Source organism: Coturnix japonica, chromosome 12 (genome assembly GCF_001577835.2).
Source record: "Coturnix japonica isolate 7356 chromosome 12, Coturnix japonica 2.1, whole genome shotgun sequence".
NCBI lineage: Eukaryota > Metazoa > Chordata > Aves > Galliformes > Phasianidae > Coturnix > Coturnix japonica.
Window position 1 is genome coordinate 6,349,781 of NC_029527.1, and position 14,803 is coordinate 6,364,583.

At 36.3% G+C, this 14,803-nt stretch overlaps 2 protein-coding genes across 6 annotated transcripts in view; both read right to left on the minus strand.

Annotated features, from left to right (window-relative positions):
* The window catches only part of ASB14 (ankyrin repeat and SOCS box containing 14), a 32,260-nt gene extending 25,961 nt beyond the window's left edge, over nt 1-6,299 (minus strand). For 2 of the 3 annotated variants that reach the window (XM_032447216.1, XM_015874886.2), the window contains exons 1-8: nt 5,234-6,299; nt 5,040-5,073; nt 3,774-3,986; nt 3,250-3,305; nt 1,944-2,075; nt 1,687-1,845; nt 762-1,007; nt 215-386 (exon numbers count right to left, since the gene is read on the minus strand). In XM_032447216.1, the coding sequence (XP_032303107.1) occupies nt 215-386; nt 762-1,007; nt 1,687-1,845; nt 1,944-2,075; nt 3,250-3,305; nt 3,774-3,901 (893 nt within the window). In that variant the 5' untranslated portion in view covers nt 3,902-3,986; nt 5,040-5,073; nt 5,234-6,299. Of the gene's footprint in view, nt 1-214; nt 387-761; nt 1,008-1,686; nt 1,846-1,943; nt 2,080-3,249; nt 3,306-3,773; nt 3,987-5,039; nt 5,074-5,233 lie in introns of all 3 variants that reach the window. The other variant, XM_015874887.2, reaches the window with a different exon arrangement.
* A 334-nt stretch (nt 6,300-6,633) lies between these two features.
* DNAH12 (dynein axonemal heavy chain 12) overlaps nt 6,634-14,803 on the minus strand; it is a 52,168-nt gene continuing 43,998 nt past the window's right edge. The window contains exons 63-74 of one of the 3 annotated variants that reach the window (XM_015874876.2): nt 14,018-14,168; nt 13,461-13,714; nt 12,748-12,888; nt 11,945-12,082; nt 11,072-11,305; nt 10,464-10,652; nt 9,917-10,020; nt 9,111-9,315; nt 8,778-8,915; nt 8,236-8,327; nt 7,285-7,352; nt 6,634-6,918 (exon numbers count right to left, since the gene is read on the minus strand). In XM_015874876.2, the coding sequence (XP_015730362.1) occupies nt 6,728-6,918; nt 7,285-7,352; nt 8,236-8,327; nt 8,778-8,915; nt 9,111-9,315; nt 9,917-10,020; nt 10,464-10,652; nt 11,072-11,305; nt 11,945-12,082; nt 12,748-12,888; nt 13,461-13,714; nt 14,018-14,168 (1,905 nt within the window). In that variant the 3' untranslated portion in view covers nt 6,634-6,727. The remainder of the gene's footprint in view (nt 6,919-7,284; nt 7,353-8,235; nt 8,328-8,777; nt 8,916-9,110; nt 9,316-9,916; nt 10,021-10,463; nt 10,653-11,071; nt 11,306-11,944; nt 12,083-12,747; nt 12,889-13,460; nt 13,715-14,017; nt 14,169-14,803) is intronic. The other 2 variants (XM_015874878.2, XM_015874877.2) reach the window with 2 other exon arrangements.

The window sequence follows — 14,803 nt, forward strand, 5'->3', positions numbered from 1 at the left end:
TGACATTCAAGCAACACATTTAAATTAACACTACATAATATTTAAATGCAATTTAAACACATGTACTAATATGGGAATAAAACATTCTGAGATTTTTAAGCACAACAGAACTATCCCAGTCTTGAAGAGCTGTTTCTTACTTATTGGTTGCAAATTTAACAGTAGTAAAATTAATATATTTGGTCTCACTATTACTTGGTTTACATTAACTCACAGAAAGTGTCCTCTGTATGCAGCTCTGTGGATCGGTAAATGACCTGAGTGCTTTGGTACATTAGCATCAGCCCCATATTCTAGCAAAAGATTCAGAGAGTCTGGATTTCCTCCTCCTGCTGCTTCAAATAATACAGAAGAATAATCCATTGCCTGCGAAAGAACATCAGCACCTGGAAAGAAGCATCGAGGATTTTCATGGTGGTCACTGTGAATATCCAGCAATAATTACTGTCCCCCTTCAGAGATGACACATTGTCACAGGGTCAGCCCCAGCAGACTGGTGAGGATTTCCAAGCACAGAGACTCCACAACTTCTCTGGGCAACGTATTCCAATCTTCAACACCCTTCACATAAAAAAAAGGTGTTTTGCTGTGTTCAAAAAGAATTTGCTCGCTATCAACTTGTGCCCATTGCCTCTTGCCGTGACTGCACACCAAGGGGAAGAATCTGGGCCTGTTTTCTAAACACCCTCCCATCGGATACTGATAACATTGGCAAGACCCCGCTGCTCTAAGCCTCCTCTTCCTATATAATAAAGTCTCACCTTTTTTCAATAAGAGCTCCATAATTTCTGTATGTCCAGCCTGTGCAGCCAATGCTAGAGGTGTGAGCCCATATCCACTGCGAGGATCAGGATCTGCTCCAGAATGAAGCAGAAGCATCACCAGATCCTTTCTGCCAAGCCTGGCAGCCTCGTGCAAAGCAGTCCTCTTGTGCATACACTGCAAATTCACTTTTGCTCCAAAATTTATCAACAAGGAGGCAACCTCATATGAATTGTGTTTAATTGCTGTAAGAAAATAATGAAAACATAAGCCAGAATGTCAGACCGTTGCCTAGTTACTGTTGGGTGGCAGCCCAGGAAAGCTCAAGCTGTTCCCAGAACTGCTATTTATACACCAAGAAACATCACACTATACTGAAAGCTTTAACTGCTCAACGAGTCTGTTCTTTCTCTTCAGGGTATCATAAACTATACAAAAGGAATAATTTTATGGTAATCTCCTTTTCTGTGTAATCTGCTGATTCCTGTTGTAACAGAATACAACCTTTCCTGCCACTAGATGGAGATCACATACAGGGGCACTTAGTGCAGCCAGGAGCTGGCCTGCACCATTAATCATCACAGGCAATTACTGTAAACATGAAACAAAGACTAAAATGACTGTGTCACACATGTTCTTAACTTAATAAGCCCGATCTGCCAAGATGATAAGGAAAGGATAATAATTAACAAATAATGCTCAGAACTTTGTAGTCCCTAACATGGAACGTCAGCTCAACTAAAGCCTTGATATCTTTTAAGAAAAACAGACAATACATTCAATACTGAAGTTTACATTTTTTGCTCCTTATACCAAAACATTTTAAACTCTGCATAAGTCAAGTAAGTAAAACTGCAACCTAACGAATGTAACTACAAACTCACCTCATTCTCTCACCTTTCTACCTCCAATTAAAACACTCACCTACAACTAAAGGAGAATCTCCATCTTCATTCTTAATGTTGGGATTGCAACCATTGAGCAGGAGAAAGTGGACGTTTTCCAAGAGGCAGTTCCTGACTGCCACCATCAGAGGTGTTTCCCCTCTCAGTGTGGTCTGTTCCCATGTAGCGGCAGGGGAGGCTGCAATTCAGAAAAGCAGAACACGTCTGAAGCTGAAGTTATTCATCAAATCTGGCTTTGTAAAACATTCTAGTGGAAAACCAGAAAGGACCCTTTACCTTTTAAAGTTATTTCAAGAATGTTCTTATTTAGCTGTGCTGCAGCCTCGTGCACAGGAAGCCAGCCTTGCTGATCCGCTTCCTCAAAAGCAGAACTGTGCCTCACCAACTTCTTTAAGGCCTCTTCTTGGCCTGTGATATTTTGAGACAGATGTGTATTTCATTACTCATCATAAAACAAAATTAAAGCAAACAATATATTGAGTGATATTTATCCCAGCAGCATATCAAGAAGAAAAAAAAACATACTTCATCAAAGCAATTTTTTATCATAGGGTGATTTACGTGAATGGAATAATCAGTGATTCACACTGACTCACAGAGCATTTTGAAAGATACACTGAAGACACTTGCTTATAATTACAACAGCTAAAATACTTAAATTACAATCCTCTCATGTATAATAGTGCAGAGGATTTTAGAGCATTAAGCAAACAGGTGTCCTGGTGAAATTGTATGGAAAATATTCAGGTTGGCAAAAGCTGACAACTGAGATGAAACTCATTCTTGCTTCTACTAAAAGCCTCACTGGAATCCTAATTAACAAAAGTGATTATGGTTTCAATTTGATATCTCATAGAGAAGCAGTGAAACTTCAGTTGGCAAGAAAGCCTGTTAATTAGAGGTCCTGACCGTACTGGTTTCTTTTTATCCCATCATTCCCTGAAGAAGGCAGTCTGCTCTCCTATTAACTACAACTATAAGGTAGTGGGATAGACTGCTTTCAATCTCTTTTGCTGAAGTTTTTCTGCCTACCAAAGAATTGCGTACTTATTAGAATAGACACAAAGTGTAACTAGCATCTAGGCACATTCTTCATTGCATGGTACACTCATTGCATCCACATTTCCAAGAAGCCTTGAGCTCTTGATTCTTACTCCACTAAATGTTTCTACAACTACTTGCAATGTGCATAAGGACTGGACAGAACGCTTCCCAGTGTCACACCTCTGTCCTAACAACTGTCCTAACAGCTTCAACCTGGTTATCTCACAAAGTAGCAAATATTGGTAAACGAGGCATTAATTTATTAGGGGCACTGCTATCCTACTGGTTAATTTTATAAGAAAGGACTGGCAGTCATCCCTGATTCTAGGAGATGAAGTACTGCAATCTCAGATGAACCTGCTCCATTACTGTGTTCCTATTTAATAAAAGCTAGCTTTTGTGTGCCCTCTCTTCAGTTGCCTAACTCTCTCCAAGACTACATAAAGAAAACCTGCACTTAAACAGCTGATCAAACACAGAATGTAGGCATTGTGATTGCTGGATATAGAGGGGTGTAGTATAGAGCACTTGTACTTAACTGCCCGAATTGCTGCAATTATCTCTTCACGTTCTTTACTTGCAACGCACAGGAAACTGCATAAACACAACATTACAATGCTATAATTAATGTGATATTCATTTCAAAATTACACATTAGTTTTAACCTTCAAGTCATAACCACATTAGATTTCTTTAACTTGTGTGAGTTTCATCAGTTTAACACATTAAAAATACATTTTTGCTGGTCTTCTTGTGCCACTGTAAGATTTTGGCTTCCAGAAAAGGACAGCAGATAAATACTAAAATGAGGAAATCTACCACACCAACTTATTTTATTTTTCTTTTAACATATGTTTTTTTTCAGGAAACCCTTGCATTCATTTAGATATTAGGCTTTTAGTTATTAGATGTCACCAGAAGGCTTCATACATTCCACGTTTTAGACATTCTAGGGAGAACTCTGAACAAACAAGCTACAAGTGGTCTGTGTTACCCACGAGACAGGGTCAGACATATAATAACACCAAGAAACCACCAAAAGTAGAAGTAGTAACTCATTACCTTTCATCCTCTGTTGCACTGGCACTTCTTTCCATTTTATGAATATCTTGTAAGCTTTCCTGAATAGCTTGCTGGGTGGGGATTTCATCATCAGAATGATCATCAAATATGTATATAGAATTATACATGTCCAATTGGCACAACCTGGATCACCTTTTTGTATGAAAATACTGCTTTTTAATTGGATTCAGATGTTAAATCTTCAGGTTATGTCTGGAGCAATAGAAACAGCAATCAGTGTTTAAGTATCAAGCAAAACAAATCACAGCCCAAAATAACTTAATCAGAACTTCTCCAACTCAAGCTCCAGCCGTCTGTCAAGTATTTAGTCTGGACCACTGCAGAGAGAACTGTTTTGTTTAGAACATAATAAAGTTTCCTAGTCAAATAGCCTGTGCTAGCTTTATCTCTACTGTACAGAGTGAACATACAGAATAGCTACTTTTTCTGGTATTACTTACTGGAAAGCAGCAAAAATAAGTAAAACATAATTATGAGATAGTTTAAACAGACCTTCCCTCTTAAATCATCCAGACACTCAGACATCACAGTCCTGCTCTGATCTTTCCTTAGCAGGAAAACAGGTCTGAAGCAAAATTTGGGATGTTTCTTTGTTTTTTTCACTGAGGCCACGTGGTGCACAGTAGGTGAAGGACACAAACATTTTGGTAATAGGTTTTCTCAATCTGTTTCAACTAAGTTATCACTAGAGCCATATCCTTCAGTAAAGAACAATACTGTAGGTTAATGCTAATGGTATGTTCTAACATTATGTGCTAAATTTATCTTATGATTGAAACAGCATTGAATTCTTTGCTTGAAAAAAGACCAGATTTACAACCTTGTATACATCATCTATGACCTTTTGGAACAGATATACCACAACTGTTTGTCCTTGTTAACACATCAACCTATAGATGCAAACATTTTATAGACAATCGGACATGCTACTCTTCTGCACATTCAACTACTTGTCATTATAGATTAAAATCAAAGGAGTTCTTTTAGACTCAAGCTTTTCATCATTTCACCTCATCAAAATTTCCACTTCTGTTTTTCAAGAGAGCTGAACTGAAAACAAATGAACAAATGATAACAAACACAGCCAAAAACACAGAACAAAATAATACAATACAATACAAGTGAGGATAAATAAAAGAGCAAAATGTGTAAGCACAGCAAAATGAAGGAAGCTGTCAACACTCTCACAAGTTTTGCAATAATTCAAGAAACAGCAGCAATTCACAGCAAGCTTGCATCATTTACCTGATCCAGCAACATGTGACTGCAAGGTCTTTCTCTATAATCGCACATGCATCAAGAAAGAAATATGTTAAGAATATACCCACATAAGTAATGGCTAGTTTCATTATACATAAAATACAATATGTGCATATTCACTTGTTTCTTTTCAGTACTAATTTTCCTACGAATTGAGAAAAATGCAGGTTTTTCCTCACCTTCTGAAAGAGAGAAAGCTTCACACTTTGAAGAAGTGATTAAGTTGAAAGTGATATTTTCAGGACTGAAAACGATCTCTGTAGAGTCTGTGTCCATGAATAGCTCTCTATAAATAACTGATCATAAGATACTCCGGGACTTTCTCCATGTTACTTTCATACAGGTTAGTCACATTTGTTAATCTAATCTGACACACGGTGTCAGCAAGAGAGGAAATTAGAAATCCAGTTTATTTATAAAAATACTCGTTAACAATTAATGGAATGAGAATTTGAGAGCTACAGACAGTAGCTGTTCAGTTATGGAAAGGAAAAAAATCATTACTGATTTCCTAAGAGGGAAAACTACAGACACTGTCAGCAGCTTGTTTAAGAGAAATATAAGGCAGTCTATGAAGAAAACTATATAAAAATGAGAGTAAGTGTGAATAAGCAAATAAAAATCAAGAGAATGCCCTATTAAAATTACTATGAGTTTCTGATTGCCAAATCACAACTTACATTCTATTACAAACAGAAAAGTAAACAAACAGAGGATAATACAGAATCTTTAAAGGAAAAAGTATCATTTCAGAAAGAAACACCCCAAACTGCTTATAACTGTAATACACAATAAGCAAAGCAATGGTGGACAAAGCTACCTAGATATAATGGGGAAGATGGGCTGCAGAGAGACTCTTCTGAGCTTACTTCAGTCCTAGAAGTAGTTCTTTAGTACAGGAGATATACGGAAAAAATGTTTGAGTAATTGCTACTATGATTGCTTTTTAAATAAAACTAAACTGCAGAATCCTTGAAGGAACTGAAGCTGAAATGCCTCTCCAGAGCAACAAAAAACCAGAAATAACATTTCAGGCAAGTGGTAATAAGGGAGATTTTCATCATTTTTCTTTAATGAAACAGTTTAGAAAAGAAAAAAAAGAAGTAAATAAAAAAATCAGAACTATAGCTTGAAAGGATGGATTTTTTGAGCAAAGAAGGGACTTGGAAGTGCCTATTACAGACAGTTCAACAGCTTCTTGTATTGTGATTTTCACGGTTGTTGTGACACAACACAGGCTGTGTGTAACACAGGACCAAAGACTCCAGATTTCCTATGTGCCGGGTTTCCATTCACATGATTCAGCACTCTTCATACTTAAAAAGTTCATTAATCGGAGTGTATTGCAAAGAAAGTGCAGACAATTCTTGTCATTAAGATATATTTTGTAAAATTTGAGCAATGCATAAAATTGTTGTTTATACATTAATGATGTTATCAAAAGCTAAAATCCTACCTGCACCTTATGTAGATTGTAAAAGTGCTAATTATAGCATATGCTTATTTAAGGCAAAATACTCGGGGATCAGAAATATTCACTCTTTCAAAATTACAAAAGAAAGCAAACAAACCCCACAGCTACAGAAGTTGCCTTTATAGAGAACACTGCACTTCTTCTGTGAGCAAATAAAACAAGAAGTATCCTGTGACATTTGTATCTGAACTGTCTGGGGTCAGTCATCCAGCTGGCAGAGCAACGCAACACCTCGCTTGATCCAGTGTTGGACTGGCTGATCCGTATTAAGTGTCAAAGCAATGACAAAGTTAGTGGAATGCCCAGTGGTGGACAGGACTCCTTTACGCTCACTTGTCTTGTAGAGTGGGCAAATATACGCATCAGTTTTCTTTATGTCCGATTTTGCAGCTTCAGAGAAAAAAAAGAAACACAGCAATACATTGTGAACAGCAGATATACTGATATACATAATCTACACGTTAAGTACGTATAGATTGCTATCCTTAATATTAAATAAAGATTGCAAAATTGCAATTACATAACTGCAAACACCTGTGAAGAGATGGGCAGGCCAAATGCTTGAGTGAGATGAGACTGAATGAGTCAACACAGCAAGCACAATTTTTTACATTAAAGCCAAAGGTCAAGTGTGCATCAATTCTGTGTACGTCTGGGTATTTCAGTGAGGATGGAAGCATTGGTCTTCAGTAACAAAGTAATTCACTGTTTAAATTTCTAGTTTAAAGGCACATACTTCAAAGTAATTATACTTACTTGGCTTTATCCAGATGATTGGCATCATATCAAAGAGTAATTTGGGATACTGCTCAGCTAATATTCCCCTGGTGACAGAAAGCAACAGAACAGTTACTTGTGGCTGAGTGTTGCTTTTTTGTGTGCTTTTCATTTTACACACATAAACCACCTTCCATCCAACAGTGAACTTGAAATTGTGTTTCCAGCTTACGAGTAACCTCTCATAGTCACAAGAGTACAATTGCTCTGAGGGAAGTTCAGCTTTCTATAAAACTGCTGTAATCAAACAAGCCACCAGGAATTACACTCATTCAGCTGGGGGAGCACTCATCACATAGGGGAGAAGAGAAGAATATGAAAGGAGGTTTCAGTCCCAGTCCAATCAGTGTTCACTAATTGAAAAAACAAGGCAGCAGATCTGCCAAAGTTTCAGCCAAAACTATTATATGTATTTCTTCAAAACTGTGTGGGTTAGAAATGCAGCCTTTTCTTTGGTGGGGTGGGAGGGGAATGAGGCTGAGAGAAAGGAAGGGAGAATAAAGGGAGATAACTAAACTACCATCACAAAGACTTTAATTCCAAAGAAAACTGCCTTTTGAGTAAGTAGAGCTGCAGAAAAACAAACAAAAAACATCCCAAACCACCTGCACTGAACATAAACTCATGGAAAGATGACCCAGGATGGACACCAAACAATCCAAAAAACAAACAAAAAAACAGAGTCTGTGCTTGAAATACATCTGCAGCTGTATGAAATACTTGCATTTGACTGCAGATTAGCACATCACAATATTTCCAACAGAACAGTATTTTAAAGATTCACTTTCACTTTCTTACCTTAAGCCCAAGAAAAGAATGAAAACATTTTCAAGTGCACCATTGAAATGGTGTGTAAAGTAACACTTAAATTTTATCTGAGCAGCTAAGAAAGCTTACTAAAACTGTGCTTAATATATTTTTGTTACTGACTTGGCTCTGTCCCAGCGAGCTCCATCTAAAAATAATCCATGGATATAAACACCATCTTCTGGTGCAGTATCAGAAGTATCCTGAGGAATAACCTATAAAAATAAGAAGTGCTATGTATTAAGAAGGTTCCACAACTATTTTCCTTTCTAGGTATTGTACTAATTGCCAATTTTCCAAAAATCAATCTATAATGAGAACAACGTAGCAAAACCTTCCTTTGGGCACTACTTTCATACAAAACCACAAAGACAGCAGCTTTCCATGGTTTGTTGGTTACCTTTATTGCAGGTTACAAAGGCTTTAATCACACAGAGAAATGTTTACATTGTAGGCTGTTTTTTTTTCCAAGTGGAGGTCCGGGTCCAATAACAGAACTAGTTTCTCTTTCTTTTACAGATACTATTTACCTCACTAAACAATTAAACATCTGTCTTCCAGTGAATGACGTGCAAAATATGCCTCCCAGTAAGGATTCACTTACTGTTTCTACAGTATTATCGGGTTTCAGGATAATAAAATATATAATTACAATTTATCTATACCTGAAATTCATATCCCAGAAGGTCAATGGGGATCCTGTACTTCCTAGCATAGTTTTGCATGGCTCCAGTTAAAAATGCTTGAGTAAAATAGAATCCTGACAGCCAAAAAACGGTGGGCTTCCCTGATTCATACCAATCCTAGAAAGAGGAAAATGATGCATTCAATAAAGAAAAAGAGACAAACCAAATCTTCTTGGAGAACTTTCTACATAACTGATATTTTAAAAATCTAGTAAAATTTATCACTTCTTCCTCAATACTGCTTTTAAATAAAGGGCAAATTATTTAAAAATATAGATTCAATAATTAGTAGTGCTGCTTCTTGTACATTACCTGTAAAAATGTCAGCCTCCGTAGGAAATCAAGAATATAACTCCCCAGTGGTTTTAGACTAGGGTAGGACTGTTTAGCCCAATACTCAGGAACTTTTCCAACAAGCAGACTGCCACATAGAGCCTCCAGTTCAGCATCCATAACAACCAAACCTTTAATGGCTTTCTTCAAGTTAGTGAGTGTAATACGAATAGTTTGGAGCAAACTAGATTAAAAAACAAAACAGAATTAGCATAAGTTTTTCATGATCCATATCAGAAGAAATTAAAAAAATATGGGTAATGGTAGACAATGGAATGTGAACAGAACTTCTGTAACGAATGTATTGGTAGTTAGCCATGTATTGAAAGCTATGGAGTTGGTTTGTGTTTGTTTGTTTACAAATAGGAACAGCTTAACACAATTTTAATTTTACTATCTGACAAACTCTCTGTTGTGTGGTAAGAACTCCAAATGTATAAACTGTGTACCAGGTGAATGAAAACATTTTAAGTCGTGTAAGAAGAGATGGGTGATGTCAGAAACAAAAGAAAACTTTCAGCATTAAGGCACGCTGCATTGTTACAATTTTGAGAGAAATTTTGGTGGGAGAGATGAACAGAAGAATAGAGAAAACAGCAGAGAAAGAAGAATAAGGAAGAAAGAATAGAGAAGCAGGTAAAGATAAGAATAAATAGATGGAAACAGGAGGAAAGAGACTCACAACTGTCTTGTCTTATTATTCTATCATGCATTTCTCCCTAAATCTACTCTATGTTCTGAATTTCCACTTAATTTTCCATTTAATAGAAATTTTATACTCTTACTTGTTAAATCTTTCCATTTCTTGCACCAACACAGTGTTCATACTCTCTTCATATTTCACAGGATATTTAGCTAGGCAACTTTCAATGTCAAAATCATTTGGAAGCTGCAAATACCAACATGTTTAAAGGTCATTCCACATATAATTATAGACTGGAGTTACACTAAAAGCATGCACATGTGAAAAGCTGTAGAGTAACAGATACCATTAAAACATCTGATGAGTTTCTCGTCACTACAGTATTTAGTAGATTCATCCATATAGAAAAAAAAAAATTAAGTGATGCTTCTCTTTTAAAAACTGCCAGTAATTTTTCTGATCATGGATCAGAAGTCTCTTTTCCTGTGCTTTCTCCTATCACCTACCCATATAGTAAAATTAATTTCAAATTAAACACAGCTGCAGCCCCTTCAGAAGTTCACATTTTCATAAATTCCCTCAAATAGAACTTTTCCTCCAATGTTAAGTCAATTATACAGTGAAAATTTTGGTAAGGAATTTCTTCTTTGTAAAAAGATGAATTGGATTCATTGGTGTAACTACAATACCTTGCTGAGAATGTCATCTGCAATTTCATAAAGACCACTGTCACCACCTCCAGAAGAAGATCCCTGAACGTCTCCTCCTTGTGTTAAAAGCAGAGATTCAAAGAGGACCTTGATTTGCTGAAGATCTTTTGAAATATCCACATTCTCGTGCAAACCAAATACCTCTGGGTGCTGAGTAAAGGGAAGATTCTAGGGCAAAATACAACAAACATCTGCATGTGATAAAGCAACTGGCTGAGAATCAGTTCCAAAGCTTCTTTAAGTATCCAGGCAAAAAACTACTACTGACTTCAACTGAATTATAATAAGGACTTTAATGATGGCTATTTGCAGACAGCGTTACTGGCGATAGCAATTACTTCATATATAGAAAGCCATTCCCAAGCATTTCCCAATTACACTCACTGTGTTTTTCTATCTATTTACTGATCACTTGCTCCCTGTCAGAAGTAAGTCATGGTAAGTCATACAGTTATGTCAGGCAAGAAGCCAAGCACACAGTTGCTTTCTTAATGCAGATAAGCTTTTAAGGGTAACATTCTTGCCAGGCATTGCTATGACAGCTTTGGGTTGTTAGTTTTGTTTTTTTTTTTTTTGCTAATTTTTACCTTAATAAATTCAATGTAGTCCTCATATGTGCCTTTTGGTGGAGCATAATAGTTTCCACTAGGAGAGAAAGTGTAACGAGGATTTTCTATTACTTGAGGATTATAAAAGTCATCCAGCATTGTCAGCAGTAAACGTCTGTCCCAGTCATCTGTCACTCGACCTCCGTAATTGCACTCACCAGTCAGGTAAGATACTGCTTCAAACGGAACTTGCTCATATTCATTTATGAATAACTGAAACACAAGAGAGACTTGAAACATCTTCAGAGCAACAGTATGACCTACAGAGGGAAGGCTTGAACACTGCAGTGCATGCAGTCATTGAAATCATTATGGAATTGCTTACAAATGATAGCTTATTCAGCTTGAACTTCTCCTTTTTATGCCATAAAGAAACACCTTTCATAGATTTTCAAGGTCAAATAGCAGAGTTTTTTTGTCTTAGGGAAGGAGAATAGCATGGGGCTCTGTTTAATTAGCAGTACACACATAAACAAAATTCCCATTACTAACCACAAAAGCCATCATAATAGGTGACTGTTAGTAATCCAGTGTTACCTATAGGAAATGAGCTGCAATATATAAGAATTCAAATATTATTGCACTTGTATGTACTTCTTATAATCCATAAAATTTTGGTTCACAGAGTCTTATGAAGAACAAATGTTTATTTTATCTCAATTGTCACTGACAATACTGAAAATATTTATATAATTGGTGTGCCTTGCCTTTGTAAATTCATGGAATTCTGATTGAAATTCTGTGAACGTTTGATATAACACAAACGTATACCCCTTCCTGATTATCAGTCTCATTCCTATGGTCCATAAAAATCAGATACTATTAAAAAAAGGTAACAAGAGATGATTCTACCTGCAGTTGTCTGATACTAATTCGCAAGTCTGATTCATTAAACCCGTAGGGTATATTCCAGCCAAGGGGCCCAAATTTTCTTCTCTCCTGAACAAGAGCATGAAAAAAACAGACTCCAAAGAGTAGTTTCTCCCACACCTTTGAGAAAAACAGAACAGAAAAGTATTGTTAATTGACTTATATGCTTGTGCTGTTGAGTAATTTATACCAAGAACAAACCATCTGATTACCACTCTCCATCTCAATTACACTTTTCCTGTCACTACAAACCCTGGTAAAGAATCTCTCATCTTTCCTTTATGGACTGGAAGGTTTTCACACAGCCCTCTTTAGGCTAAACAACCCCAGTTCCCTCAGCCTCTCTTCACAGCAGAACTGTTTCAGCCCTCTGGTCATTTCTGTGACCATCCCTAAGTAATCCCAGTATTTTTTCATTTTCTTCACAGGTAAGGAGTACCTAAGGTGGTTCCTCACTTACTGGTAAGAGATATGGGCTCTGCAGCACTGATGCCTGATAACAAGAAAAGGGTCTGAGTGCTACACATCTCAACAGCGATAATGCTTCTTATATTTATTCTAATTTTGCACTTCTAAAAGGAAGTTTTGGCTTCAGATGTGCTCCTATTTAGAATGGTATCATGGTAGCATTCCAAAACCTAAACTCACAGTCACTTTAGATTATGATATTCTCTGGAGAGAAGCTGGTTGTAACTACTGAATAAAACAAAACAAACCATAATCAAACAAAAAAGCACAACACACACAAAACAAACAGTCAAGAGATCAAGAGAAGAGAAAAGTACCAGCTCCTTTTCAGGGCATCCAGAGAAGAATGTTGGATCAGAAATAGGATCAGAAAGAAATGACTGAAGAAGGTTTAGTCGGAGGCCAGTAGGGGGCTCATTTGTCATCTTTACTCCATTTTGTAGAATAGTTACTGGAAACTAGGAATTAAAATACAGCAAAATACAGCAAGATTACATTCAGAAATATGGAGTAGATGTTCCATTGTTATGAAAATACGTTATTATGTTGCATTTGCTGTATTAACAACTGTGAGAAGTCACATTCTAAACATCAACAGCTTAAGAAAATACTCAAATACTTAAAGGTAACACCTTGTCTTTAACTATTATTTTAAACCTTTATTTTAATGTGTTTTCTTGCTTGCACCTTCCTGTTAAAATGTATGCTGCAAAATTAAATTTTTGAATTTATTTGAAACAAAATCTTATAGTCAACATAAAAAACTCCTAATTATACAAGCTGACAAAATGCAGTTCCATTCACTACTATGCAAAGCATCACGCATCACAGTATCAAAACATCACAAAGCAAGATTGATACGGTAATGTTTAGGAATAATTTTTAATGCCTTTGGTTAAATTATCACTTCAGCAGACACTAGTTATTTTAAAGAATTTCCACATTATTAGTTCATTCAGGGATATTAAAGTTTTGGTTAAAAGTTCACCATCTTTTCTCTCCTATAAATAATGTTTGTCAGTGCACGTACCTTTGGTGAAGGGTAACTTGTAAGCCATAGTCTGAATAATGGATGACAATTTTCATTGCTAAACTCTTCACATATTTTCTCCAGCATTGGCATCCAGGAGACAGCTAAATGACAGTTCTGTAAACAAACCCAGGTTCCTTCCGCCATTCCTTCCTCAATCATTTTTGCAGCAATAGGTCCTTGTCCTTGTCCTAATGAGATGGACTGAAATTTACTTCCAACCATCTCCTTGTCATTTGCAAATTTCAGAAGACCTTGAACAGAAGGCAAAAGATTTTAGTATTTCTTCACTAAAAAGAAGTTTGTCACAGAAAAAAAAGTTATTAAATATTCATTTAAATGTACATATAACATGAGGGTATGACTTTGAAGCAGAGCATAATTACTTAAAGATTTAAAATAGCATCCTCATTTTTAGGGAGCATAGAATTCTATCAATACAACATAACGCACTCAAATCTACTTGTATGAAGAGCAGAATAATTTTCACTATGAACTGAAGAGCAAATCTGCAAAGTTATATTTAGCTTTTGTTGTCACCTTCCAAGTATACTTACTGGACATGGGATCTGCTCCTGGAGATAGCACAAATATGAGAGGGATTGTAGAATTTGAATCTGAGTAACTTTTTGTTAGATCAAAAGGTGGTGGCTCTACAAATTTCTTCCCCAGTTTCTCAGTTACAAATGTTGCAATAGCTGGACCGATCTGGTAAAGGGTTAAATAGAGACTATTAAGTTAAATCAAATAAAATTGAGTATTTCACAGCATCTTGAATGTGCACTGCACTCTAAAAATTAGAGTTAGCTGCACTCAGCTAAATTTCTGAGAAAAAATGCCAAGAAAGATACGTGTCCACTTTGCAGAGATGTGAGACCAGTTTTGCTGACTGTTTCACAAGTAAAGGTTTCAGCTCATTTTGAAACCCCTGCCATCTTTTCACTGTCCTCCCAGAGGTAATAAAAAAAGCTTTTAGTACATAAAAAGTCAAATACCTCACATGAATAAAACTGAATTATAATTAAGACTTTAATTCAGGTTTTACCTAACAAAGAAGATGAGCATGTTTCTCCCTAGAATTGCAAATAATTACATTAACGTTTACAAGTAAGCACATGCAATCTGTGTACTTTAATTTCTAACACTGGTTGTTCCCAAATTACATAAAATTGCAAGTGAAATAAGGCAGAAAGTGTTAAAAGTCCTATTTACATATTCAACACATTTCAACCCTCTTCACCTTGTAACCCTTGGTATAAACAGCACATGGTACTGGATACCCTGTATTTCTTCTTGCTAACATGTTGCACAGGTGCACCAAAGAACAGACAAGACACAAATGA